Source organism: Chiloscyllium plagiosum, chromosome 34 (assembly GCF_004010195.1).
Source record: "Chiloscyllium plagiosum isolate BGI_BamShark_2017 chromosome 34, ASM401019v2, whole genome shotgun sequence".
Classification (NCBI taxonomy): domain Eukaryota; kingdom Metazoa; phylum Chordata; class Chondrichthyes; order Orectolobiformes; family Hemiscylliidae; genus Chiloscyllium; species Chiloscyllium plagiosum.
In genome coordinates, this window is record NC_057743.1 from 5,507,133 (window position 1) to 5,535,011 (window position 27,879).

The 27,879-nt window shown below is 42.0% G+C and overlaps 1 protein-coding gene across 1 annotated transcript in view; it reads right to left on the bottom strand.

Moving 5' to 3' along the window:
- The window catches only part of hspg2 (heparan sulfate proteoglycan 2), a 522,026-nt gene that overhangs the window by 120,717 nt on the left and 373,430 nt on the right, over positions 1 to 27,879 (bottom strand). The window contains exons 53-61 of the mRNA XM_043675530.1: positions 23,168 to 23,313; positions 20,145 to 20,225; positions 14,202 to 14,337; positions 11,738 to 11,889; positions 9,301 to 9,430; positions 7,657 to 7,808; positions 5,057 to 5,186; positions 2,373 to 2,524; positions 2,062 to 2,188 (exon numbers count right to left, since the gene is read on the bottom strand). Of these exons, the coding sequence (XP_043531465.1) occupies positions 2,062 to 2,188; positions 2,373 to 2,524; positions 5,057 to 5,186; positions 7,657 to 7,808; positions 9,301 to 9,430; positions 11,738 to 11,889; positions 14,202 to 14,337; positions 20,145 to 20,225; positions 23,168 to 23,313 (1,206 nt within the window). The remainder of the gene's footprint in view (positions 1 to 2,061; positions 2,189 to 2,372; positions 2,525 to 5,056; positions 5,187 to 7,656; positions 7,809 to 9,300; positions 9,431 to 11,737; positions 11,890 to 14,201; positions 14,338 to 20,144; positions 20,226 to 23,167; positions 23,314 to 27,879) is intronic.

Consider the following 27,879-nt stretch of genomic DNA (forward strand, 5'->3'; position numbering starts at 1 on the left):
GGTAGGTATAGGACAGATGTTAGGTGTAGGTTCATTACTCAGCGAGTCGGGAGTTCATGGAATGCCCTGCCAGTAGCAGTGGTGGATTCTCCCTCTTTATGGGCATTTAAACGGGCATTGGATAGGCATATGGAGGATAGTGGGCTAGTGTAGGTTAGGTGGGCTTGGATCGGCGCAACATTGAGGGCCAGAGGGCCTGTACTGTGCTGTATTTTTCTATGTTCTATGATGGGCAGGATATATTAGAAAGATAGGCTATGCTTCATGTGGATTAGTTACCAGGACGAGATGGCTATAGAAGTAGGGATGGAGATGGTAAAAGAGTTTGTGATCATTATCCAAACTTCTTTCAACACAGGGGGCATGTGGCAGAGTGGCAAATATGACATTCTCATTCAAGAAAGATTCTTAATGGTTGGTAATGTTTAGTCAGGGAAAAAGAATCAGCAGGTACCTGGAGGGGTTTGAGTTCAATAACGAAGTCAGCAGGGATTCGTAAAAGGCAGATTTGCGCTTGATCAGACTAATTACATGTTTTGATGACGTAGCAGAACGTTGTTGAAAGGAAAGCAGTGGATCTTGTCTTTTAAGAAAGTGTGAGATGAAGAACCACATAAAAGGCTGCTGACAAAACAAGCTCAGGGACTAGAACCGTCAACGTCAGCTGAGATAAAAAAAGAAAATCTGAACAAAGGGCAGAATGGAAGATGACAAATTGTATGAGGTCCCCAGGTTTCAGGGTTAAGATCACTACTACTTTATTTTGTTACATGTAAGCAACTTCAATACTGGAATACAGAACAAAACCTCAGCATTTGCTAATGTTACTATTGGAGCTGTGAGGATTATGTCAATTGACCTGCAGCCGACCAACGACAGTTTTGGAGAAAGGGTAGGTAAGTGGCAAGTGAAGTTAATATAAACAAGTGAGGTGAGATGCATTTTGGCAGAAGAGATGAGGAAAGGCAAGTTATGCATAATGCCACAGTTCCTGTGGAGTTAACTACAAATACTAGCTTGATGAGGGACTACACCTTACCTTCTGCATGGGAACTTCACAGCCTCAAGGTCTCAACAATGAATTCTATACTTTCAGAAACTGATTGCACTATGTCTGTTCACCATTTTTCTTATGGTCTGTACCCCCTCACACCCTCATCTTGTCAGTTCTGAAGTCAGGGTCACTGGACCTGAAACATTAACTCTGCTTTCTTTTCACAGATGCTTCCAGACCTGCTGAGTCTCTCCAACAATTTCTGTTTATGTTGTGAAATAACTCCACAGAGGCCATTATCCATTACCAAATCACTCTTTACTTACACACGGACAGGCCTTGAATTTAGTATTGCCTCATTCAGAGTCAGGCACTAGAGTGTCTCATTACAATCACTACACTTTCCAGCATCCGCAATTCTTTGTTTTATTGTCTTGTCTTGTTTAATTTGTTCTTATTATAGAGGACCCATTCATGTTACACCTATTTTATATATTTTTTTTCACCACCATTAAGAGCCCCTTTGTCTTGCTCCTCCTCTTCTGTCAACTGTATTAAAAAAAATCATTTTTCAACACCTTTCAGTTATGAAGAAGTCACAGTGGACCTGAAACATTAACTCTGTTTATCTCTCCATAGATGCTGAGCGTCCCCAGCATTCTTTGCTTTTATTCCAATATTCATTACCATCTTTTCCTGATTAAATTTGGTTAACTGTCCTACATTGTTGTCAGTATTTTCAACAACTCACTCAATTTATCCCACTCACACTGTAGCATTTCTGCATTATCTTCACAGCTCACCCTCCCACCCAGCTTTGTGTCATCTGCAAAGTTGGAAATGTTGCATTTAGTTCCCTCAGTTAAATCATTAATATGTATTGTGAATATTTGGAGTCCGAGCACCGATCCCACAAGTTACTGATTGCCACTCAGAAAAAAACTTGTATGTTCCTACTCTTTGTTTCCTGTCTGCTATTCATGTCACTCTATTCATGTCACTATATTACCCATTAATAGATAAAAGGTGGCACAACTGAAATCTGTGAAGAATGCTGTGTTACGTACACGTGGAGGGAAGCACTGAGACGGAGAATTTGACCTCCTGTGTTCCGTGGACATTGTCTGCGCGGCAGATGTAATCACCGACATCAGCTGAACTCATACGAAGGATGCGTAGCACACGGCCCTGTACCTAGAGCATCAAGAGGAAAATCACAGCCTGTTACTCACTCTCCCCCACGCTGCTTTCAGCATTCAGAAAGATACAGAGTGGTAGATTCCCCCTTACTTTTCATTCATGGTTAGAGATTTGAAGAATGGAAAAGGGAAACGAGAAAAACACATGGACAATGGACAATCTGGAAGCTATCTCCTACCTGGTGATTGGATGTTAGAGAGCCAGCCGCCCTGTACCATGTGATCCTGGGTTCTGGTTGACCTGTGACCTGGCAGTATAACTCCAGCATTTCCCCCTCCCTTACTGAGGTGGGGGAGGGGTGAACCATCACTGTGGGGGCCGTTCCTTGATCTGTGTGGAAAGACCAGAATGAGCCAATCAATCAGAAATGGACAAGACAGATCCTATTAATAACGAGTGTATTTCTTGTCCTGGTATTTACTTCAATCATTTGTGCACATTTTCAAAAATATTTCAATTGACTTTTCATCTGTGGCCATCTGGGGCAAAGTCCACAATTGTCTGTTAACTGACAGTGTGCAATCTTGAATTGGCTGGTTTCCCCTTAGTTTCTGGACCAGGGCTGCAATAAGGACCCTACTCATGACTGACACAATATCAAAGTTGAGACTTGAACATTATTTTGAAAGAACGCTGCATTGACTTTATTGAATCATGATGTTTCATTAGTTACTTCCCAATGCAGTCAAAAGTCCAGCCAACTTCGGAAAATGAAAATGAAGCAACCATTCAATCTCAACACAAAAGAACCTAAGATACAGAAAGAACTGGCCTGAAACACTACAAGGAGGTTACAATACTTAACATCATCAGGACTACTTAAACCACATTTTCCCATCCTATTTGTATCCAGACCAGAGTGACTCCAAGGGGTGGAGCCCAAGTTACCATGCAGCCAAAGGATAAAAATCAGACTCGTATCCTTTGGAATGTGGGCTCTGCTGGAAGTGGATTCTTCCTGTGAGATCAGATCCAATTAGGTTACAGTTAACCTACCAGTAGTTTAACTGGGTGAACGTTAGTTTTCAAATATGGGTTTTGGCACAAATTGCTGGAGAAACTCAGCAGCTCCAGCAGTCTCTGTGGGAAGAAAGCAGAGTTAACGTTTTGAGTCCAGTGACTCTTCATCAGAACCATGTTGAATCCGTGGGGGATTTCTCAATCTTTGCGACATTGTCACCAAACCTAAGACAGATTATGCTCAGTTCCCTTTGTCAAAACATCATTATAGATTTAAAATAAAATAGACTCATGCACTGATCCATGTGGAACCCGATTAGTTGTACCCTGCCGTTTTGTAAATAGTCCATTTATTCCCCCACATTGTTTACATGCATTAAACCCTAAATCCATATTAATATATTATCATAGGTCTTAGACTTCTGCTTGTGTGGCATCTTATTGAATGCCTTTTGACAATCCAAATATGCTGCATTAACTAGTTTGCCCTGCTAATATATCTTCAAAAGCCTCTCATAGATTGTCAAATAGGATAACCTTTCTGTAAGCCCGTGCTGACTCCACTAATTATCATGGTTTTCTAAGTGCTCTGAAATCACACTGCTAATGATAAATTCTAGCTTTCCCCTGCATTACTGATGGCAGGCTAACAAGTCTATAATTCCTTGCTTTATCTCTCCTTCCTTTTTTTTTGAAGAGTAAGCTTTAACCCACATTCCAGAATCTAGATGATTGAAACGGACAGTTTAATGTATATAAAACTCCACAATCCTGAGATTTTTGACAGGTGGTGACAAACAGTCAACCCACTGTCATCACAGAAGCTCCTGTCATTGCCTGCAGCGTGGAAAACTTGCCAATTCCTAGCATGTCTTTTTAACGTCTTCCTTTTGTTGCCATAGTAACCAAGCCACATAGACTCATTCTTCACCTTAAATTATAGACACCAATCCATAGCACAAGTCGTCTCCTGTAAAACTCTTTTGGAACATAGTATGACCATTTAAATGCAAATTTTCATTCTTTCTTTGCAAATGTTTTTTCAAAATTCATTCACAGGATGAGGGCATCATTGGCTAGGCAGCATTCATTGCCCATCCCTAAGTGCCCGGAGGGCAGTTAAGAGTCAACCACATTGCTGTGGGTCTGCAGTTACATGTAGGCCAGACCAGGTAAGGATAGCAGCTTCCTTCCCTGAAGGACATTAGTGATCCAGATTGTTTTTTTCCAACAATCGACAAGGGATTTATGGTCATCATTAGACTGTTCTGGATTTTTATTGAATTCAAATTCCACTGTTTGCCATGGCAGGATTCGAACCCAGATCCACAGAACAGTTTCTAGGTCTCTGGATTAACAGGCCAGTGATAATGCCACTAGGCCATTGTCTCCCCTATTGCCCATGAGGCAGATACTCTAAGACAGTCGTTAGTTGTTGCAGAGATAAAGAGATAGAAGGAGAATCATTGGCTAGCAGAACAATGATTGTTGGGGAGAACCAATGGAAATGGGGAACTGAGTACAAGGTACTCTTTTCTCAGATTATCTGAGATTAGACATAGAGGACCTAACCTTAATAAAACCATGCTCAGTCGTAGGAAGAGGAGTAGACCTTTCAGCTTCTTGAGCCCTTCCTGCCATTTAGTGAGATAGTGTCTGATCTACAGCCACCCTAACTCTTATGACAGCATCAAGTGTGCTTCTCTGATGTTAACTATGTTTTGAGCTGACTGGATCCTGTTTCCCTAATATTGAAGCCCTAAATAACATCACTGTTACACAATAAATTAATATTTAACTCTCAGCTGTAGTTCAGAGTGGATACAAGAATAAACCAAATGGCAATAAAGTGAATCAAGCAAAGTGTAAGTCAGATGCTGAAAGAATGACCGGGTTACATACTGGATGAAGTGGAAGTGACCGATACAGAGAACTTGACCTCTCGTGTTCCAACTTCATTTTCTGCACGGCAGATGTAATCCCCGATGTCAGAAGGAGTCATGTGAAGGATGCGCAGCACAGGGCCCTGCACCTAGAGCAACAACAGAAAATTTACAGTCTCGGGCACTTGTGCTCTCCCTGGTTGTTTTCAACGTTGACAAGCACAATGACAAGCACATTTCACAGCTGCTGCACAGGAAAGAGGGACAGCTGACATTTGATGGCGTTCTACGACTGGAGAATGGAAAACAAGACTCAAAAGGAACATCGAGCTGGAATTCGCTATCCACAAGGCCATCCAGTGATGAGCCAGGCGAAGATGCACAGCTATGGACTTTGGGTGAAGACTCACACTGAGTATACTTGCAATGCTCCTCTAAATTGTGGATTCACAGGTAAAGATACAGGTTATACTAGCAGCTTGATGTTGATACCAGCTGTATGATCGGGGGTTAATGTTTGGGTGTTCAAGGTGATTTCATGCAATGCTTTGATGCATCCCCTGCTTCCGAGTAGTTAAACATTTTGTTGGCCAGAACAAAGGCAGTCGCTGTGAACTGAAGTTACCCGAGCCCCAGCTGCTGGCTCAAGACATTTTGAGCTGGTTCAGCTCTGAGAGATGACATAAGGGGGACATCTTTATTCGGAGGACAATCAATGAAATAATCCGAAAGGGGACCTGGGAGTGAGCCCACAGTGGAAAGACATGGCAGCACGGTGGCTCAGTGGTTAGCACTGCTGTCTCAGTGCCAGGGACCTGGGTTCGATTCCTGCCACACTGTCTGTGTGGAGTTTGCACTTTCTCCCGTATCTGCGTGGGTTTCCTCCGGGTGCTCCAATTTCCTCCCACAGTCTAAAGATGTGCAGGTCAGGTGAATTGGCCATGCTAAATTGCCCATAGTGTTAGGCGTATTAGTCAGGGGTGTATATAGGGCAGGGGAATGGGTCTGGGTGGGTTAGTCTTCAGAGGGTCGGTGTGGACTTGTACAGTCTAAAGATGTGCAGGCCAGGTGAATTGGCCATGCTAAATTGCCCATAGTGTTAGGTGTATTAGTCAGGGGTATATATAGGCAGGGGAATGGGTCTGGGTGGGTTAGTCTTCAGAGGGTCGGTGTGGACTTGTTGGGCTGAAGGGCCTGTTTCCATACTGTAGGGAATCTAATCTAATCTAATCTAATCTCAAGAACATCCAGTCCAAGATGCGGCCTGAACTGGAGAAAGTTTGAGGGAACTAGGTTCGATTCTAGCCTTGGGCGACTGTCTGTGTGGTGATTGCACATTCTCCCCGTGTCTGCATGAGTTTCCTCTGGGTGCTCCGGTTTGCTCCCACAGCCCAAAGATGTGCAGGTTATGTGAATTGGCCACACTAAACTGACCACAGTGTTAGGTGCATTAGTCAGAGGGAAAACGGGTCTGGGTGGATTACTCTTCAGAGGGTCAGTGTGGACTTGTTGGGCCGAAGGACCGGTTTCTAAACTGTAGGGAATCTAATCTAACCTCAACTCCATAGAAATGTACAAGATGATGAGAGGCATAGATAGACTGGATAGCCAGAGACTTTTCCCAGGGCGGAAATATCATGAGGGGCATAATTTTAAGGTGATTGGAGGAAGGCTTAGGGGAGGTGTCAGAGGCAGTGGTAGTAGAGTCAGAGACATTAGGGACATTTAAGTGACTCTTGGATAGGCACATGGATGATAGCACAACGAAGGTTAGTCTGATCTTAGAGTAGGATAAAAGGTCGACAAAACATCGAGTGCCGAAGGTTGTGCTGTACTTTTCTATGTTAACAAGACACCACAGATAACGAATAAGGACAAAAGTGAAGGATTCCAGTGTGCCATCAGCAATCTTCACAAAGTCTTGGACCCCACACTTTGAAGTGTGGAAATGACCCCAAGATCTGGGGGAAAACATGTAGCCAGTGTGAGCTTCTATTCTTGTGTATTAGCTTTTATTTTTGTTGATGGTTCTGGGAACTTGCTGTTAATCTTTTCCTAACCAAATGGTGTGAACTCTATGTCGGTTTTAACTAAACTAATAAAGGTAGTAATTATTTGATAAAGACTTGACTCTTGTCCGCTTTTTTTTTAAAAGAATCATAGAATCCCCACAGTTTGGAAACAGGCCCTTCAGCCCAACAAGTCCACATTGACCCTCCGAACAGTATCCCACCCAAACCCATTCCCCTATCCTGTCACTCCACTTTTACCCCTGACTAATGTACCTAACTTACACATCCCTGAACATTATGGGCAATTCAGCATGGCCAATTCACCTGACCTGCACATCTTTGGATTGAGGGAGGAAACCAGAGCACCCAGAGGAAACCCACGCAGACACGGGGAGAATATGCAAACTCCACAGTCACCCAAAGCTGGAATTGAACCCAGGTCCCTGGCAGCAGTGCTAACCACTGAGCCACCGTGCCAACTGATGCCAATTACTGTTGTCGAGGACTGTAACTGGGCAACAATTTGATCATACACTAACAAATCTCATCGATAAATAATTCTCTGTGGAAGGATAACCAGGGTTGATCTAGCACTACCTTCACCTACCTGGTGATTGGCTGAGAGAGTGCCAGCGACTTTGTACCAAGTGATCCTGGGTTGTGGGTACCCTGTGACCTGGCAGTGTAACTCCAGCATCTCTCCTTCACCTACTGAGGTACGTGAAGGGTGAACCCGTACTGTTGGGGCACTTCTCTGGGCTGTGGAGAGCATTAAGACCACAAGAAAGTTTTAAAATGAGACAAACAGATCAAAACAGACTTTATCTCTGAAAGCAACACTTTTTGCACCAGTAACATTCAATGTAACAATAGTTGTTAAACTGAAGGATGGAACCAAATTATTGAGCTACATTGTCACTCTGGTTTAGAAAATTTGAGAAACTACAAATTTCTTCAGTATAATACAGAAGGTTAAAGGAAGAAACTATACCAGCATGGCAAGTTTTGGTGGGTTTAAAAGGATTAACTATTTTAAGAGGCCAGTCAATCAGTAACTATTAGGCAAAAGTGAGGACTGCAGATGCTGAAAATCAGAATCCAGATTAGAGTGGTGCTGGAAAAGCACAGCAGGTCAGGCAGCATCCGAGGAGCAGGAAAATCGATGTTTCGGGCATCATTCCTGATGAAGGGCTTTTCCAGTAACAGTCAAATCGAGAATCACTAATTCAGAAATCCAGGAACTGTGATCCTTCCCCAGCAGGGTCATGTGATGGGATTTTGTTGCTGTAGTGATTGTAATGAGGTCAGCCAGGTGGATCTCATAGATCTCACGGGTTCAATCAGGGGGCCCAGGCTGACAGAGAAGAACAGGAGTGTCAGAGGTTCTTTCAATCAGAGAGCTGGATCAGTGTTAAGGACTCACCACGTGTAAATAAAGGGTAACCTGGTGACAGGATATCGGCCTCTGTGGTGTTATTTCAGTGGCCCACAAGCTCTGAGGTAGCAATGGAGTTCAGACTGAATGCGAACAGCTGCAAGGCCCTCTGTGTCTTTCTCTGTTGGTGGATGTGGCCTAACTGATTGATCTTCGAGAGGTGACTGCTGCTACCCAAAGAGCCAGCAAAAAGGTTTACTCAGGCAAATCATGCAGTTTGAACAATTCCCACCACATAGGCGAAAGTGAGTACGGTAAATGCTGGATTAAAAGTCAAGAGTGTGGTGGTGGAAAGACACAGCAGATCAGCCAGCATCTGAGCAGCAGGAGAATCAACGTTTTGGGCAAAAGCCCTTAATCAGGAATTCCCACCACATCCCTGGCGGTTCCATTGCCCACTCCCCACACCCCCTGCCAATCTCACACTGACTCAGCCAACCCCACCCTTCAGCTGTAGCTAATCCCTTCCCTGGGAGTTCATATTACATCTGAGGCACTACAGTGGGGATCACTCTGCAAAAAAAGGTATGGGAAGCAATTTTGGAAGTGGTCTTGAATAATGAACTTTGATTTCATGTTTTCTATTTATAATCTGCCATCTATGTATCTAATAGCCCTGTATGGCCTCATCACTGATCTGTGCCAATGCAAGATATTTTACTGATCTATACTGAATGTTCTTGTAATTGGTAAGCTTTGATAACTTTAACGTGGATTCACCCAGATGTTTTGTAACATCTCTTGTCTAGCACTCAACAATAAAGGAAGGGGCAGAAAGCATCCAATGTTACTCAGAAACAGTGGGTGGTTACATACGGAAATCACTGGAGCTGACTGACACAGAGACTGAAACTTCTTGCATTCCAAGACTGTTTTCAGCGTGACAGATATAATCCCCAGCATCAGCACGAGTGGCCTGTCGAATGCGTAACACTGGGCCTTGCACCTAGAAGAGAAATCACAATATTAGAGCAGTGGGAACCATTCTCTGACACAATTAGAGGCAGTAACAAGATAGTAATGCTATTTGACCACTAATCCAAAGTCTCTGGTGACACTAGTTCAAATCTCACTAAAGCAACTTGGGGAGACTCAAATTATTTAATTGATGAACATATCTGAAAATAAATGGTGACGTAATTAATAAGGATCATGGAACAACTAAATTGTTCTTCTGGTTTACTATCACCCTTAACAGGAGGGAATTTGCCACCTTTATATAGTCTGACTCACAGCAACGTAGTCGACTGTTAAAACCCCTTGATATGGCCAAACCACTTTGTTGTAGCAAACTGTTACAGCAAAAGCATTATGGGTGTCCCTACATCATATGGATGATGGCAGAACAACTCACCACCATCTTATCCAGGGGAATTAGAAACTGGCAATAAATAGTGATCTTACCAGTGACACCCCTAGAACAAACAACCAAAGAACTGGGCTGCTCTAAGCACTCAAGCCTTGTATTGCCAGGTTCACCATAAGGATGTCACTCATCAATCTGAACATCAACACTTCCTGGAGTCTGATATCTGAATAATAAACAAAAGTGTAAAAGGATGAAACTGGCTGGGATCCCCACTTTTGATTTTTGCCAAGAGACCCAGAGAGGGAAAGAACAATACAGCATAGGAACAGGCCTTTCGGCCCTCCATGTCTGAACTGACACATTTGGCCTTTCCATCCTGAAATTGTCTTCACTTACAGGATCTGTTTACCTCTATTATGTTCCTATTCACGTATTCATCTAGGCGCTTCTTAAATGCTGCTATTGTGTCTACTTTCACCACCTCCTCTGGTTCCAGACACTCACCACCGTTTAGGTGAAAAACGTACCTCATGCATCTCTTTTAAACATCTCCCCCACCCTCCCCCAAGTACCTTGAACCTGTGTCCCATAGTAATTGACTGCTCCACCCTGGGAAAAAGCTTCATTCTTGCCACTCTATCTAAGCCACTCACAATCTTATAAACTTTTATCAGGCTGCTCCTCAACCTCCTGCATTCCAGTTAAAACAAACCCAGCCTATCCAACTTTTCTTCATAGGTAAAATCCCCCGTACTAGGCAGTCCTGGTAAACCTTTTCTGTACCCTCTCCAAAGCATCCATATCTTTCTGGCAGTGTGGTGACCAGAACTGTGTGCAATAGTCCAAGTGTGACCTAACTAAAGTTCTATAAAGCTGCAGCATAACTTGTCTAACCTTATACTCAATGACCCCTCAATAAAGGCAAACATGCCAAAAGCCTTCTTTAATACATTATCTACTTGTGCAGTCACCTTCAGTAATCTGTGGATTGGCACTCCCAGATTCCTCTGATATCAATACGCTGAAGGGTTCTGCCATTCGCTGTATAAATTCCACCTGTACTTGACCTTCCAAAATGCACCAGCTCACATCTGTCCAGATTAAACTCTGTCATTTTTCTGCTTGGGCCTCCAACTGCTCTATACCCTGTTGTATCCTCTGACAATCCTCCCCACCATCCGCAACTCCACCAATCTTTGTATCATCTGCACACTTACTAATTAGACTAGTTATATTTTCCTCTAATTCATTTATGTAGATCACAAACAGCAGGGGTCGCAGCACTTATCTCTGTGGAACACCAGTAATCACAACTCTCCATTCTGAAAAGCACCCATCCACCATTACCCTCTGCCTCCTATGACTAAGCCAGTTCTGTATCCATCCTGCCAGCTCACCCCTCACCCTTGATACCATGCGACTTCACCTTTTGCACCAGTCTGCCATGAGGGACCTTGTCAAAAGCTTTATTGAAGTCTATGTTGATACCATTAATAGCTTTTCCAACATCAATCATCTTCATCACCTCCTCAAAAAACTCCAAGTTAGTGAGGCATGACCTTCCCCTCACAAAACCACCCTGTCTATCACTAATAAGTCTATTTGTTTCTAAATGCGTATAGATCTTGTCCCTGATAATCGTTTCCAATGATTTCCCTTCCTGGAAAGGGTATTTCAAGATGTTAGAGTGTCCCACAGCTCTCAAGTGTAGTTGCTGCTGTCAGAAGTTGTAATGTAGGAAGTTGTAATGTAGAAAGTGATGCAGCCAATTTGCACACATTAAGCTCCACAAAAGCAACATGATAAATTGCCAGATTCTCTGTGCTGTTGATATTAATCAAGATTTGAGCATCGATTATGACTCTGGGAGAATTCTCATCGTCTTCCACAAAGATCTCCATGGATGAACCTTCTTTAACCAATGTAGATTTTACAATATCGTACCTGGTGATTAGATGTTAGGTAGCCACTTCTCTTGCGCCATGTGATCTTGGGTCGAGGATCCCCCGTCACATGACAGTACAATTCAAGTATGTTTCCCTCCGTTACTGAGGCAGGGGAGGGATGAATTCGGATTACTGGTACCGATCCTTCTGCTGTGGGCAGAGGAGACATCAGAAACAAACAGATCAAAACATGGCAGAAAGAAATACCGCCAGAAAACTGAAAATAACAGTAGGCATGATAAGTTAAGCACAGATCAAGATGGCTTGCACCAGTCACATTATTCTTCCAATACAATTCAAATGATTTACCAATGTCCTGTAGGGAAGGAAATCTGCCAACCTTATCTGGTCTGGCCAACATGTGACACCATAGCAACATGGCTGACTCTGAACTGCGTCCTGAAGTGACATAGCAAACCGCCAAGTTTGAGGGCCATTAAGGAAGGGAAATAAATACTGACTTTGCCAATAATGGCCACCTCCCATGAAAATTAAAACAAAAGAAAAGTGAGGTGTCTGGAAAATTCCTACATGCTACAGGCACCTACTGTGTGCACATACCACACATTAAATCAGTCATACTTGGGAAAGTCTGAACAAAAGCAAATATATTTTAATGATATGTTTTTTTTAGAAAATAACATTTTGGAAGACTGAATAATTTCTAAGTCAGCATTTTGATGGTGACACAAAGTTTAAAATGGATTTATGAAGGTTAAGTTCATGGCGAAGTAGATGAGCAGTATGTGGCAGCTCATTTTCAATGAAATAATTCTGCCTTCTAAAACTTTCTAAACTTTAAGCTCGCAAATTAATGCATTAGTCTTCTAATATTCAAAGGTCAAAATTCCAGGTAATGATTTGGAGTAAAAAAAATTGGCAATTACAGCACTCTTAACAGAAGGTTTCAATGGGTGATTACCATTCAGAAATTAAAGGTACAGAGGTAGATTCATTTGAAGATAAATCAGGAAGAGGGAAGGATGTCTTGTTTTATGATGTATCATAATCTATAATGTATCATAATCTATAATGTATTATAGATTATAAAACCACCACATCTGTAAAAGGTAAACATTTCAGCTTGTGGAGAAACTCTTATAGCAATTACACAGTATAAAGTTATCCTTTAACAACCACAAAACCCACTGCAAGAAGAAAGAGAAAAGATAACATTAACAAGTGCCATGTGGTCACAGAGTCATACAGCACAGAAACAGATGCTTCGATCCAACCAGTCCATGCCGAACATAATCCCAAACTAAACTAGTCCCACCTGCCTGCTCCTGGCCCATATTCCTCCATTTGTGTATTTGTGTACTTATCCAAATATCCGGCAAAACGAATTCAGAAGGAACCTCCAGGAATAAACTCTCTTGACCAGACTCAGGCCCACAAATGGAAAATATTGAGGTGAAGTAAATGGCCAAGAAAAAACATGGTAGATAAAGTTAAATTATTTCCACTAGTTGGAGCTTCAGAACCAGGGGGTACAGTCTGAGAACTAGTGACAGACCATTCAGGAGCGAGGTTAGGAAGTGCCTCTACACACCAGTGATGGTAGATGCATGGAACTCTCTTCCACACATGATAGTAGATGCAAATTAGTTGTTAATCTTCAATTTGAGATAGATAAAGTTATAGGGATTATAGGTAGGTATAGATTATAGCAATGGTATTAAGGGATATGGGCCAAAGGTATGTGGAGTTGGGCCACAAATCAGCCATGATCTCAGCGAAGGGGAGAACAGGCTGAATGAGTCAAGATTAGAGTGGTGCTGGAAAAGCACAGCAAGTCAGGCAGTAGCTGAGGAGCAGGAAATTCGATGTTTCGGGCAAAAGCGCTTCATCAGGAATTGATGGGCTGAATGGCCTATTCTTGCTTCTATGATTAAGTGAACACTAATTGGGAATTCCTGGCTTTCCTTCAGTTGAAACAGGACTTAGCCGTACCAGGTAGACCAATGACATATCTGGAGTGACTGTATTCCCCAAGGTAAGCCCATCCCTCTCTAACAAGTTACCTCCTAAGCTTTACAAGCTAAGAAGCAATTTACTTGGTGCCAGTGTGAGCCTTCATTACTGACATATAGTTTGTTTTCTAGTTAGATTTGAAGACAGGCAACTTATTAAAAAGGTGGCTCAGCTCCAAGTGATACTGAGCTTTTCAGTTACATCCTTGTACCAGAACGGAGCAGGCTGCTGGTTCTGCTCATTGGCTACATCAATTATACCGATCATCTCTGTGGAGGAGACACAGCATGGCAAGTCCCTTAAAGGCTACCCATGGCCAAATATATATGGATTATCCTCAAATAGGAAAGATCTCAAATAGCTTCTTCTGAAGTTGGAAGAGGTATTTACATGAAAAACTTGGGCACAAGAGTGAGACCAAACTCAATTGGAGACAACTTCAGACATCAGCACAAATAAACACAACACTCTGGAAAACTGACACTTACAGGTTAACACTGAGACTTCAATGCGACCTTCTGAGGAGCCAGCAGCATTAGTTCCCACGCACAGGTAGACACCAGCTTGGGACATAGTGATTGAATGGATAATAAGTGTGCCAATATCTGTTCGTTCAACTTTGGCCTGAAAAATTGTTAAAGCAATGTACATCATCAATATTGATGTTGGTAGATTCATATATCTATCTTTAATGTATGAAGAATCTTATATTTAGGTGCATTTTATCACAGTTTCCCATGATAAATATCCTGCACCTGTAAAATATAACAACTCCCCGTGAACAGCACATTCAGTAATATGCTAGAAGAGATAGTTACCTATAAACACTGGCTTTACTGAGTGAAGGTTTAATTGCAAATTGGTACACAGTTTGCATAAACATAGACTTAAAGATTTATGATTCAAATATAGCAGTGGCATTGTAAAATTAGGGGCTGAAGCAAAGTTTGTGCGTCAATTATCTCTGACCTCTAACCTGCTTCACCAGAACCTGGGACTTGCTCTCCAACTTCCAGGTGGCTGCTACTTTTGCCCATTTTGTTTGATTAGAGGAGGGCAACATATTCATTTGATTTCATGCTGGCCCAGCCAACAACACCCACATCCCATTAGAGAATAAATTCTGCTACACAAAGATGTCATATAACAAATAGAATTCTTCTGTCCCATCATTATTCACTTATTGGTAACTGTGATGAACATTCAGCACATTAGCACTCTGAAACACATTTGTTCAGTAAAAGGCAGTCCTTTCAAGCACCAGTTTATTAGCGCATAAATCTTTGATAAAACAAAGCAGACCAAAGTCTCTCAAAAGCTGCAAACGACTGTTAGCATTCAAATGTTATTTGGTTATTTCACATTATTAGCGCAAAAATTTTCCAAACCACCAGGGGGTGCCCTTGCCCAGGACAGAAACATCAATCTGTAGATTTACAAAAGGCACAGTTGAAAGTTGCTGAGTATCAGATAAACTGTGGGACTGGATACAGTATGCTTTGATAAAGAAATTCTCCAAGGTTCTTCGGAACCTACAAAACCCATGTCTACTACTGTCTAGAAGGACGAGGGCAGCAAATACATGGGAACCACCACCACTTGCAAGTTCCCCTTCAAGCCACTCACCATACTGACTTGGAAATGTACCATGTCTCCTTCCCTGTCATTTGGTGAAAATCCTGGAATTCCCTCCTATTATAGATGTCTCTACACCAAATGGACTGTAGTTGTTCCAGAAGGCAGCTCACTGTCACCTTCTCAAGGGAAACTAGAGATGCACAATAACATCGAAGCTAGGTACTGGAATAGGCAATCGGCCCTTCAAACCTGCACTACCATTCAATATGATCATGGCTGATCATGCAATCTCAGTATCCCATTCCTGATTTTTCTCCAAATCCCGTGATCCTTTTTAGCTTCAAGAGCCATGTCCCGCTCCCTCTTGAATAGATTTAATGAACTCGCTCCAACAGCTTCCTGTGGGAGAGAATTCCACAGGTTCACAACTCTCCAAGTGAAGAAATCCTTCCTCATCTGAGTCCTGAATGCCTTACCCCTTATTCTTAGAGGGGTATTCCTGAAGAAGGGCTCATGCCCGAAACGCCGATTCTCCTGCTCCTTGGATGCTGCCTGACCTGCTGCGCTTTTCCAGCAACACATTTTCAGCCTTATTCTTAGACTGTGACTCCTAGTTCTGGACTTTCCCAACTTTGGGAACATTCTTTCCACATCTAGTCTGTCCAGTCCAATCAGGATTTTATAGGTTCCTGTGAGATTCTCGTTCATTATTCTAAATTTCAGTGAGTACAAACCCAGTCTTTCCTCAATATCAGTCCTGCCAACCCAGGAATCCGTCTGGTGAACCTTCACTGGACTCCCTCAACAGCAAGAATGTCCTTCCTCAGGCTAGGAGGCCAAAACTGTACACAATACTCAAGGTGTGGTGTCACCAAGACCCTGCATAACTGCAGCAAGACATCCCTCCTCCTATTCTCAAATCCTCTCGCTATGAAGCCAGCATGAAATTACATTTCCTCAACTCCTGCTGCACCTGCATGCTAACCTTCAGCGACTGTCCCACCATGATACCCATGTCTCTTTGCACCTCACCTTCTCCTGAACTGCTACCATTCAGATAATAATCTGCCTTCCTGGTTTTGTAACTAAAGTGGATAATCTCATATTTATCCATATTATATTGTATGTGCCCACTCAGCCAATCTGTCCAAGTGACCCTGCAGCCTGTTAGCATCCTCCTCACAGCATACACTGTCACCCAGCTTAGGGTCATCTGCAAATTTGGAGATATTGCATTCAATTCCTTTGTCCTGATCGTTAATGTATATTGTGAACAGCTGAGGTGCCAGCACTGAACCCTGTTGCACCCCACCGTCACCGCCTGCTATTCTGTAAGGGGAACAGTGGCTGAGACAATGAAATCTACATCCCATAAATGAACAAAAAAAGTTGGACCTGCTTCCTCCGTTCTCATGTTTATTTTCGTCTCAGCACCATCGCGTCAGCCTCACAGCCACATTGTCTCTGGCCATCAAGGAGACATGGACAACTACGTTTGAGAAAAGCTTGACGTAACACCTTGCAGAAGTTTCCTCAGTGTTTTGCAGCAGACTCACCCTGAGTAGTATATCCTCAGGCCCAATCCCTAGATTGCACTGAGTCAGGCAGTCTCAACAATAATGGTCATTAGCCTTTCAGTTCATGGGCTGAAGTCAGAATCATCATCCTTAAACTCCTGCATCTGTATCTGGCTTCACTTGGGACAGCTGTGGTGCTCCACACCCCAACTGCCGTCATGAGGAAGGTTAGCATTATTTATGAAACCATACATTTCAGAACCAGCCATCTGAAATACTGATGTGTCAGAAACAAAGGTACAGTATCATGGGTAATCCTGCCCCATCTGTGGGCACACAGGACACCCATTGGGTATGAACCACTGTTTAAACTGCAGTGTGAGTGATAGATCAGGCCTAAGTTTGAATTGAATTTTATGAAGGGAACAATGATTGCCTTCTATAAGCAGCAAGTGATGAAGCACTGAACCAATCAGGAAGAGACAAATTACTCTGAAGAGGGTTAAAAACACTGCTTTGATAAAACATAATTTCAAAACGGTTCTGAAAAGATTTGGGGTTCATCCAATGTTTCTAAAATCTTACAGTGATATCTTGATGAAATTGAAGAGCTGGAGGTGAAACAAGAACTCACCTGAATCTGCAAAAACAAACTACTGTAAGTAACTTAACACACGCATGCATTTGATTTTCAATAGCAAAATGCACTAATAAAAATGCACTTTACAAAAACATTTCCTTCATACAGAGTCTGGCAAAAAGCTGCAGGGTGCAACTTTTATCACATTGATTTTGAGGAACTCACCTCTTGTCTCGTTAATGCCCATTTGATATTAAGGTGACATAACATCATTGCAAATCCTCATCACAACTTCTCACTCTTCTAGCACGTGCCAGTATTAGGATTATTGCATTGCAAACAACTGCTTTCAGACCATTCCACTTGATGTCTCTAATCGACAAGACTGTATTTAAATAAAGTTTGACTTATTTAGAGCAAAACGCTAGTTTAGGTATGTGACAAATCTAATTACTTCCCAAGAAGAGTTATAGAGATATACAGCATGGAAACAGACCCTTTGGTTCAACTCATCCATGCCAATCAGATTTCCTAAATGAATCTAGTCCCATTTGACAGCATTTGGCCCATATCCCTCTAAACCTTCCCTATTCATATATCCATCCCAATGCCTTTTAAATGTTAGAATTTTACCAGCCTCCACCACTTCCTCTGGCAGTTCATTCCATACATGCACCATCCTCTGTGTGAAAACAATGCCCATAGGTCCCTTTTAAATCTTTTCCCTTTCACCTTAAACCAATGCCCTCTCGTTTTGGACTCAATACCTTGGGGAAAAGACCTTGACTAACCACCCTATCTATATCCCTCATGATTTTATAAACCTCTGTACGGGCACCCCTTGGCCTCCGACGCTCCAGGGAAAACAGCCCCAGCCTATCCAGCTCAAACACTCCAGCCCTGGCAAGGATTTTGTAAATCTTTTCTGAACCCTTTCAAGTCTCACAACACGGCAGGGAGCCCTGAATTGGATGCAGTATTCCAAAAATGGCCTAACCAATGACTTACATGGCCTCAACGTGACCTCCCAACTCCTATACTCAATGCACTGACCAATAAAGGCAAGCACACCAAACATCATCTTCACTACCTTGTCAACCTGCAGCTCCACTCAAGGAACTATGAACCTGCACTCCAAGGTCTCCTTGTTCTGAAACACTCCCCTGGACCTTACCATTAAATATATAAGTCCTTCTGATAAGAATCTCAGTTTTTGGATATTTAAACGTAGTTAATTAGTCACTCACTCACCTTTATTCAGGTGAAATGTTACTTATACGGTTTCCCCAGTCCTAACCACTTCAGTGAAGTTGAAGCATAACAGCCTTTATAGTGACACAGCAATAGCTTTCTCTGCGTTCAGACAATATCGGGCTTGGTGAACATGCAGAGGATATCTACTAGAATGGCACCAGAGCTACATGATTTCAGTCAGCGACAGCTGTGATTACTCTTTGATGAAAAAGGTAATTTAATGAGTGTTCCAAATTCTGAAGGAACAAGATCAAATAAATAAGGAGAATTGTTACCACATACAGAAGGATTGTTGACCAGAGGACAGTTTTAGGGTATTTAGCAAAAGAATCGGAGGTGAAGAGATTTTATTCCATACAAGTTATAGTTGTGTACTATGCTGCCTGAGAGGTTTGTGGAGCAGATTCAATTTAAATTCAACTTTCGAAAGGGAGTCGGATAAACATCTGTAGAGCAATGGGCAAAAGCAAGAAAGTCAAACTAATTAAGTGTCTCAATCGAAGAGCTGTAATATGAATGATTGTCTGAATATCTTCCTTCTGTGATGTAAAATTCTTAGAAACTGTGTTCAAAGGTTTATTTTCAGCAGGTCGCAAGTCAAGTATGTGTTTATGTTCTAAGATTTGATCATGATAAGATAGTATCATGACAAATTCAAGATGGGAACATGACAATTAAAGCTCTACAGGAAACAATGACACATGTAAGCAAAGCATTTGGAGTTGAATTTAAGGCATATTTATACAATGTTCTTGTTGGTAACCTGTGGATTCAGAGACACCTGAAAGTCAGGTTGAAGATTCACTCATCTGTGTTCACTGTTTCGTGTTGATGTTTGTGATACAAACACATCTTCAGATTTACAAGCCTGGAGTCACTTTAAACCAAGGCAGAGCTTGAGTGATATTGTTCAGCTGTCCTAGTTGTTGGGATCTCATCGCTGATGATCTGTTATAAACTCAGTCTGATGACACTGTACTTTTCAACTTTGCATCTCTATTTCCAAATTTCCATCATAGATTTGCCCCTCCCTACCTCTGTAATCTTTCCCAACTCCGTATCTAATTTTAAGATCACTCGTTTTTCCCTAATCCTGACCTCTTGCCAATCCTGAATTTTAATTGTTCCACCATTGGCTGCCATACATTCTCCTATCAGGAACCTCTGGGGTCCTCTCCCTAAGATCGTAACACTCCAGTCTCATCTCCTTAAGATTAATCTTAAAACCTACCACATTGATCAAAACTTTAGCAACTTCTGCACCTCCACCATACTCAGGTCATACACACCGATAACCTGGTAACACCCTGCACACCCCCACCATTTTGGGTCACACCCTCTGATACCTGTGTCCCACCCACTGATGCCAGGTTGCATCTTGTACGCCCTCACCATACCTGGGTCACACACCAGGTACACCCTCTGTACATGATGGAATGGTCTGAAAGCTAGCTGGTCAGTAGCTGCTCAGCAAGCTCCAATGCCCAGACAATTGCAGCTACCTGCAGGTCTTGAATGCGCCTCTGTAAAGCCTGAGCATTTTTGCTGATGCCCGTTGGAAAGAAGCCAAATACGGACATAGCCTGGATAGGGAGGAGAAAGGATGGAAAGTGCAAACAACAAAGAAAGGTCAAATGTAAGCAGCACATGACAGAAGAACGATGGCCATCATCGTGTCTTACTGAGAGGCCTGTTTAATTTGAAAATTGATTACATCTAGAGGTTAAACATCTACAGCTGCCTCATCAGAGGTTTCCACTTGCACAATTGAATTCCAATCAAATTCATTCCACTGGCAGAATACAGGGGGAGCCTCAGCTCTGATCACTCAATCATTCCGGAAACGTACACTTCATTTGATCTCAAGATCCAGAGGTGCCATACAGCACTAATTATCACTGCTACCTTCCCACACTAACTTCAACACTATACCCAGAAATGGGAAGGCCAATGTAACTATGGAGGTACAACCATGTTGAACTCTGCCAGGAAGAGATCAATGCAGCACTAATATACTACAGTAAAGTAAGATCCCAAGTGAACTCCGTCACTGGTGCTGAGGTGTGTGCTTTGAGAGCTTCAGGCAGTAGGTAGGGTGTAAATGGGGAGCAGCACTATCAGCCTCAGGTTGTGATAGGAGGGCCACATTCTACAAAGCCCCACAAAATGGGTCTCACCAATCACTCCTGCTGGTAATGTACCTGTAGGCTTCAATGATAATGGGAATGGCTTGGCACCTCAATGATAACACCTTCATTAGACAGGGCACTGACACCAGAGGATTGACAAGGTTGCAAATGATGGTCCCTTTATAGAACATGCTGAAGAGATGGCAGAGAGCAGCTCATGTTCATTGGAGCCTATCTTTACCGAGCAAGTTTGCTGAAAGGGATTGTGTCTCAGCCAAGAGGTACAGTTTCTATTCCCATCTGTTTTTTTTGTCAATCATAACATTCAGCCAACAGATCAGGGGTTGAAAGGAGAGAGTTAGTTAGCTCAGTTGGCTGGACAGCTGGTTTGTGATACAGGGTGACTTCAACATTATGGATTCAATCCCCGCACCAGCTGAGGTTACCATGAAGGACACTCCTCCTCAACCTCTCCCCTCACCTGAGGCATGGTGACCCTCAGGTTAAACAACCACCAGTTGTATCTCTCTCTCTAATGAGAAAGCACACCTATGGTGCTGTAGGACTATGGCAATTTACTTATTAGATTAGATTCTCTACAGTGTGGAAACAGGCTCTTTGGCCCAACAAGTCCACACCGCCCCTCCGAAGAAAAACCCACCCAAACCCATTCCCCTACCCTATATTTACCCCTGACTAACACACCTAACACTGTGGGCAATTTAGCATGGCCAATTCACCTGACCTGCACATCTTTACCTTCAGTCTAAAGCCTGCCTGAAAGGGATCTTGAGGTCCATAAATAGCATCCCTATTTCTGAGATAGGATGCCTGGGTTCAAATCCCACATGATGCAGGGGTGTGTCGGACAGTCTGACTGAATAAAAATAGACTGGGTTTCCCTGGTAAAAGGGTGTTGGTCAGACTTTGTATTGGAAATGTATTGAATTACAAAATTCAAATAAGCAGTTGTGGAAGACTGACTCCCACTTTGGTAAATGGATGAGCAGGAGTTTCACAAAAAACAGCCCCCTGAGAAAATTATAGTATCCATGGAACGAGGAAGGACAGAATGAGAGAGGGGAAAGAAAAAAGTTGGATGGATAAAAGGATGGTGAGCAAGCAAAAAGTTGTCTTCCTTTCTAATTGACCTCGACTCCGTGTTTCCTATAGCTGTCAAAGCTTTGGGAGAAACAGCTGGACAGCGTCGGACTCCTTCTTTGACCCATTAAGGTCACTGCCCATAAACGTTGACCTGAAATTCTGCTTCTCTCCACAAAAACTACTGGACTAGCTGAGTTTTTGGAGCACTTCCAATTTCCAAGTTCTACAGCATTCAGTTTTTGTCTCGCAATACATTAATTCAGCCAATTTGAAGCTGATTAATGTAGTCAGTAGCCCAAACCATTGTTCACCAAAACATTCACCTGATATTTTGTGTATAATTTAGATCTGCTCAGAAATGAATTCCAATCTGCACAGAATCACCGCTGAAGAGAATTATGATAAAGTTCAGGTTAAAGTATCATGTCTGTGTGTAAACTGACTGCCTCAGACAGGGACAATGTTTTATTCCCAGTACCACATTATAGCAATGAAACCTCCAACTGATTCTGATGCCTTTCCCCACAGGGGATGTTTTCTGACATTCATCACTTCACATAGCACTTCAGCTCCTGAAAAATGGACTTGTTGCATTACTGGAAAATTCTACATCAAATTTTGCAAACAAATTTGGAAAGAGCATCTTCATATCGTGGTGAGCGAAGGTCTAATATTCACATTGACAAAAAACTGGGATTACTGCTGCAGCTGAAATGGATTGTGGTTCAAATCGTGGTCTGAGCTGGGAAGAATGTTTTTAGGATAGAGCATGTTCCCAAACCATGTCTAACAAAAATCTATAATAACTGGAATATTCCCTTCTCCAAAATGCAGTGAATGAAATAAAGTTCTAATCAGTAATAGCCAAGTTTTGCACTTCCTGGTTTTAGTGACTACATTAACATAACACTGATACATCATACAGCCAGTACCACTCTTGACTTGATTCCACTGTGGCTGAAACACTTGCCTTTTACATTCCCAAATTCCTAAAAATGTTTTCCACTGCTCTAAGCATCAGCCGAATTACTCTGCCTTTTGTATCGCACTGCCACTGACCAACAGCTGTTGGAAATGTACCAAGACAATGAGTAGGATCCACAGGAAGACAAATGGATAATACCTTCAACGGCAAGGGAACAATCTGTTTATATCACAAGTGTGATTCTTAATGTATTCAGAGATAACTGAAGTCACCTTCTATTCATGTCAAACCAAAGGCACTGACAAACGTATAGCATTCTGTAGGGCTTTGGGTGCAGCTTGGAAGTGAACAAGTTGAGTGGCGATACCTGTGGTGGGAGGTCTCCTCCATACTTCTTCCAAACCAGCGTCGGTGATGGTTGCCCTCCAGCTCGACAGTACAATCTAACAGTATCACCCTCTGGTACCTCTATCCGCTGTGGACTGACCTGTACCTGTGGCAGGTTGCCACTACCTAGAGACAGGGAGACAACATTGAAATTAAAAATTCATATATACAATTCATATATATGATTTACGATTCTTGGAATTTAAAAAGCTTAAAGTAACAGGAACTGGCAACACTTGCAAACAGGTGTCACTGGATTACTCAAATTCTTAGATTAACTCAGTTTACTACAAACTTTGCTTCTGATATTTAAAGACTAGCAAAATTCTAAAATGTAAAATTGCACATGATAGATTTCATGCTTCGTTCTTTCAGTTCAACTTGTATAATTAAATAAAACTGGTTCTTTAAGGATTTCCTCTAAGCAGCTATAACATGTAGGGGCTTATTTATTGATGTGAAGGAGTTACTACCACACTGAACCCCCAGTAAAAACTCAAGCGTGCAACTGAGAAATGGGAAAGAGAAAACTTCATGGAGGGTGGCCATATTGAACGAATGAGGAAGACGATACCCAATTCAGCCATTTCCTAAACAAATTAAATATGCCATATAATTCTGTGTGGCAAAATTTAGAAGTCATATTATCCAAAAAAAAGACAAAAGCTGTCTTGCTAATAGAGTTAAGAGATGTCAAGTGTTAATTGATGCATGATGTGGCCAGGAAAATTCAATAATCCTTCAGCTCACTTTGTAATCAGAACCTCAGACTGGGAAAGGGCATGTACTCTGCCCAGTGCTCATTATCAACTAAGGAATATATTTTCAGTCTTCTCTATAAACACCCTTGATTCACTGAGGTTCTTTTCCTTTCACAGTAAACAATGACAACTGAGCCAGTGTGGGATCTTGTGGCACCATGGTAGCATCACTATTTCTGAGCCAGGAGGCCCAGGATCAAATCCTACCTCCTCCAGAGGTGCATATTAATATCTTTGAACAGAATGAGTTGTAAATATCTATATCTACCTTGGTCAAAAAAAAAATCAACTGAACTAAATCAAACTGAAGAATTGCTTCCTGTTGTGCAACAACAAGCTCAGAAATTTGCCTATTGATCTTCAAGATATTATAAACCAGGTTAAATTTCTTTTTTTAGAATTTATAAATAACTTTGATCAAATCCCTTTCCAATTCAAGGTTTTAAAGTAATGACATCTCATCTGGTTTAACAATATACTCTAATCACATACAGGACATTGGTTAGGCCACTTTTAGAATACTGCATCCAATTCTAGTCTCCCTGCTATAGGAAAGATGTTGTGAAACTTGAAAGGGTTCAGAAAAGATTTACAAGGACATTGACAGGGTTGGAGGATCTGATCTGTAGGGAGAAACTAAATAGGCTGGGCTATTTTCCCCATAGCGTTGGAGGCTGAGGATGAACTTACAGAAAAGCACGGATAAGGTGATTAGCCAAGGTCTTTTCCACAGAGTGGAGAAGTCCAAAACTAGAGGGGATAGGTTTAAGGTGAGAGGGGAAAGATTTAAAAGGGACCCAAGTGGCAACCTTTTCACACAGAGGATGGTGCGTGTATGGATTGAGCTGTCAGAGGAAGTGATGGAGGCTGATACGATTGCAGCATTTAAAAGGCATATATGAATAGGCAGGGTTTAGAGGGATATGGACCAAGTGCTGGAAAATGGCACTACATTCATTTAGTATATTTGGTTGGCATGGACAAGCAAGACCGAAGGATCTGTTTCCATGCTGTACATCTCTATGACTCTATGATGTGCAGTAAATGCTACTAGATGCATGATTGACAGAATATATGTTCTATCCCACGAGTCTACCAACTCGGGCATGTTTACTAATCAGTTATTTTCAGCCTGCTGATCGTTACTAAAGAACCTGAATATTGCTGAGGCAGCAGAGCAAGACGAAAAATGGCAAGTTGTACAAGAAAATTCAACTGGGAGCAGGTGAGGTCAATTATACACAAGAGAGGAAGAACTGTTCTAGTTAAGTGTGGAGCAGCAATGCAAAATACATTCTTCCATTAAACTGTCACAGATCGAAGCAATTAAAAGGGTTCGGCCTATTCATTGGAATTGAGTAGATTATGGAGGAATTTATTGGGAGGGTGACTGCTGAAAGGATGCTTTCCTTCATGTGTGGATCTTGAATTAGGGGGCGCAACTTAAAAGGGGTCTCCCATTTAGGATGATGATGAGACAGTGACAACTTGGTAATTTCTATTTGTTAGTCTCTGTTAGTTGGTTTGCAATGCAGAGTGATGCCAACAGCATTGTTCAATTCCCGCACTGCTGAGGTTACCATGAAGGATTCGCACTGTCAACCTCCTCCCTGCCTGCAGTACAGTGATGCTGAAGTTAAATCAGCACTGGTCATCCTCTCTCTAATGAAACAGCAGCCCTTTAGGACTACAGCCACTTTATGGCCTTTGTAATTTTATTTCACAGAGTGCAGGGCGACTGCATCATTGAACATATTAAAGGCTGAGTTGGAAAAATTTTGTCATCCAAAAGGGGGACAAGGAGTACTTGGGGAAGTGAGTTGGTGACGTCAGTCTAGAAAATGGAGTTGGGCTCATGGTCCCTGATCATCCTGAGTGGCAGAGCAAGCTTGACAGGCTGAAGAGCCTCTTCCTGCTTCAAATTCTTCCGGTCTTATAAGCTTTTCCTACCAGTTATTATTCAAAGTTCTAAACTGACCCTGTCGTCTGTGTGATGGCCCAGCAGAAAACGAGTTTCAATGATTAATAAAGACTTATTGTTACACTTATATTTTAGGAGTGAAAATTATTCAAATGGTTTTTAATTTTCGACCCTGTCCTCATTTCCAATGAACAATCTTTTGCTCTTCAATTCAGGGTGGTGAAACAAAGCATTGAAATTGTAACTCTCATTACAATTTGGAATGTTGTGCAGCTCAATGATAAATAAATTAACTCAAATATCAGGAAAAATATTAAGGAAGGAATAGGTCAGAGAGCTATGCTCTACCATTCAGTCAGATCATAGTATCTCTCTGCCTAATCTCCACTTCCCTGCTCTATCCCATATCTGAGTCTTAAATGGCCGACTCCTTAATCTAGGACCAATACTCCTTGCTTGTAACTTTCCAGCCAGGGCAGGCAATCTCTGAACAACCTGTCAGATCATTGTGCAATTTTATACATTTAATGAGATGAACTGGCTAACTCCAATAAACATTCCATTAGGTCTATCATTAGAGAATAACTCTCTTGCCCCAGAATGGGGCAGTACCATGGCTTAGTGGTTAGCACTGCTGCCTCACAGCACTAGGGACCCGAGTTCAATTCCAGCCTTGGATGACTGTGTGGACTTTGCACATTCTCTCCATGTCTGTGCGGGTTTCCTCTGGATGTTTAGGTTTCCACCCACAGTCGAAAGAATTGTGGTTTAGGTGGATTGGCCATGCTAAATTGCTCACAGTGTCCAGGGATGTGCAGGCTAGGTTGATTAACCATGGGAAATGCAGGGTTAGAAGGATAGTGAAGGCAGTGGGATGCACTTCTGAGTGTCATCTGAACAAGATGGGCTGAATGGCCTGCTTCCACAATTCTATGATTCTCATTATCTCAGCCGTCCTCTGATATTGTGACTGATGTTAACACAATCTGCAAGGTCTGGAACTGTTGACCTTATTTTCTATTTTTGCCCTTGAAAATCATGGTGGGGATGAGGGAGGGAAACAAAACGTTAACACACTACAGACTAATGCCTGGAGTCGTTTTCAAAAATCAAACAACTCACAATGGAATGAGTACATCTTTAAGTGAGAGCAAAATTGATCAAAATGGATGTAATGTATTCTCCTGAGTTAGCGGTTTACTCAGTTAATTTGTCCCGTAACATGATCAGATCCAAACTGTCCATCTGTCTACACAAAAAATAAAAGTTAACTATGATTTAAAGAAAGGCTTAAAGATAAAGAATCCCTTGTTTGGTTTTATGGAATAGATTTCATGAGATTGCTCAGTGTACATGTCACAGAGGTGGCAGGCAGAACACCACTAGATATCTTCAGTTGCAATAGGAAAAGGTCCATGATTATCTTCAACTGCCTTGAAGGCAATGATTTTATTAAAATAGGATGTTAAAGGCTTCAACTCTCTGGGTGTTGGCATGAAAAAAAAATTAGGGCGAATTGTCCAAAGACTGGAAGAAGGAATGCAGACAGTTTTGGTTACACAATTTACTTGTATTATGGCAGATAGTCCATAAGATCAACACTGCTCATTCCCTTTCATAATGGCCATGCCAAATCTAATCAATCTAAAATGGACAGCTAATCCTCGTTCATGTATTGTTGCATTGCCTGACTGCACAAGAATCTCTCTGCTAACAGAAAGACTGCCTGCTTCCCCATATTTGTGTGGAATTATTAGTAATGTTGCCTTGGCCTGACCTATCCATTATTTCAGTGACACCTGCTTATCACATAATAATTATCAGCCCCATACTTTGTAATATTATTCATCTGTTCAATTTGTAAGAGACAACTTCATATAATGAGTGTAGGCGTCTGTAATGGAAGTTAATTTAATTAAGTCTGTAAACCCATTTTGCAAACCTTATTTAGACTGTTTTAGATTAGAATCAATCTAATCATCAGGTCATAGACAGAGAACACAGGGGGCT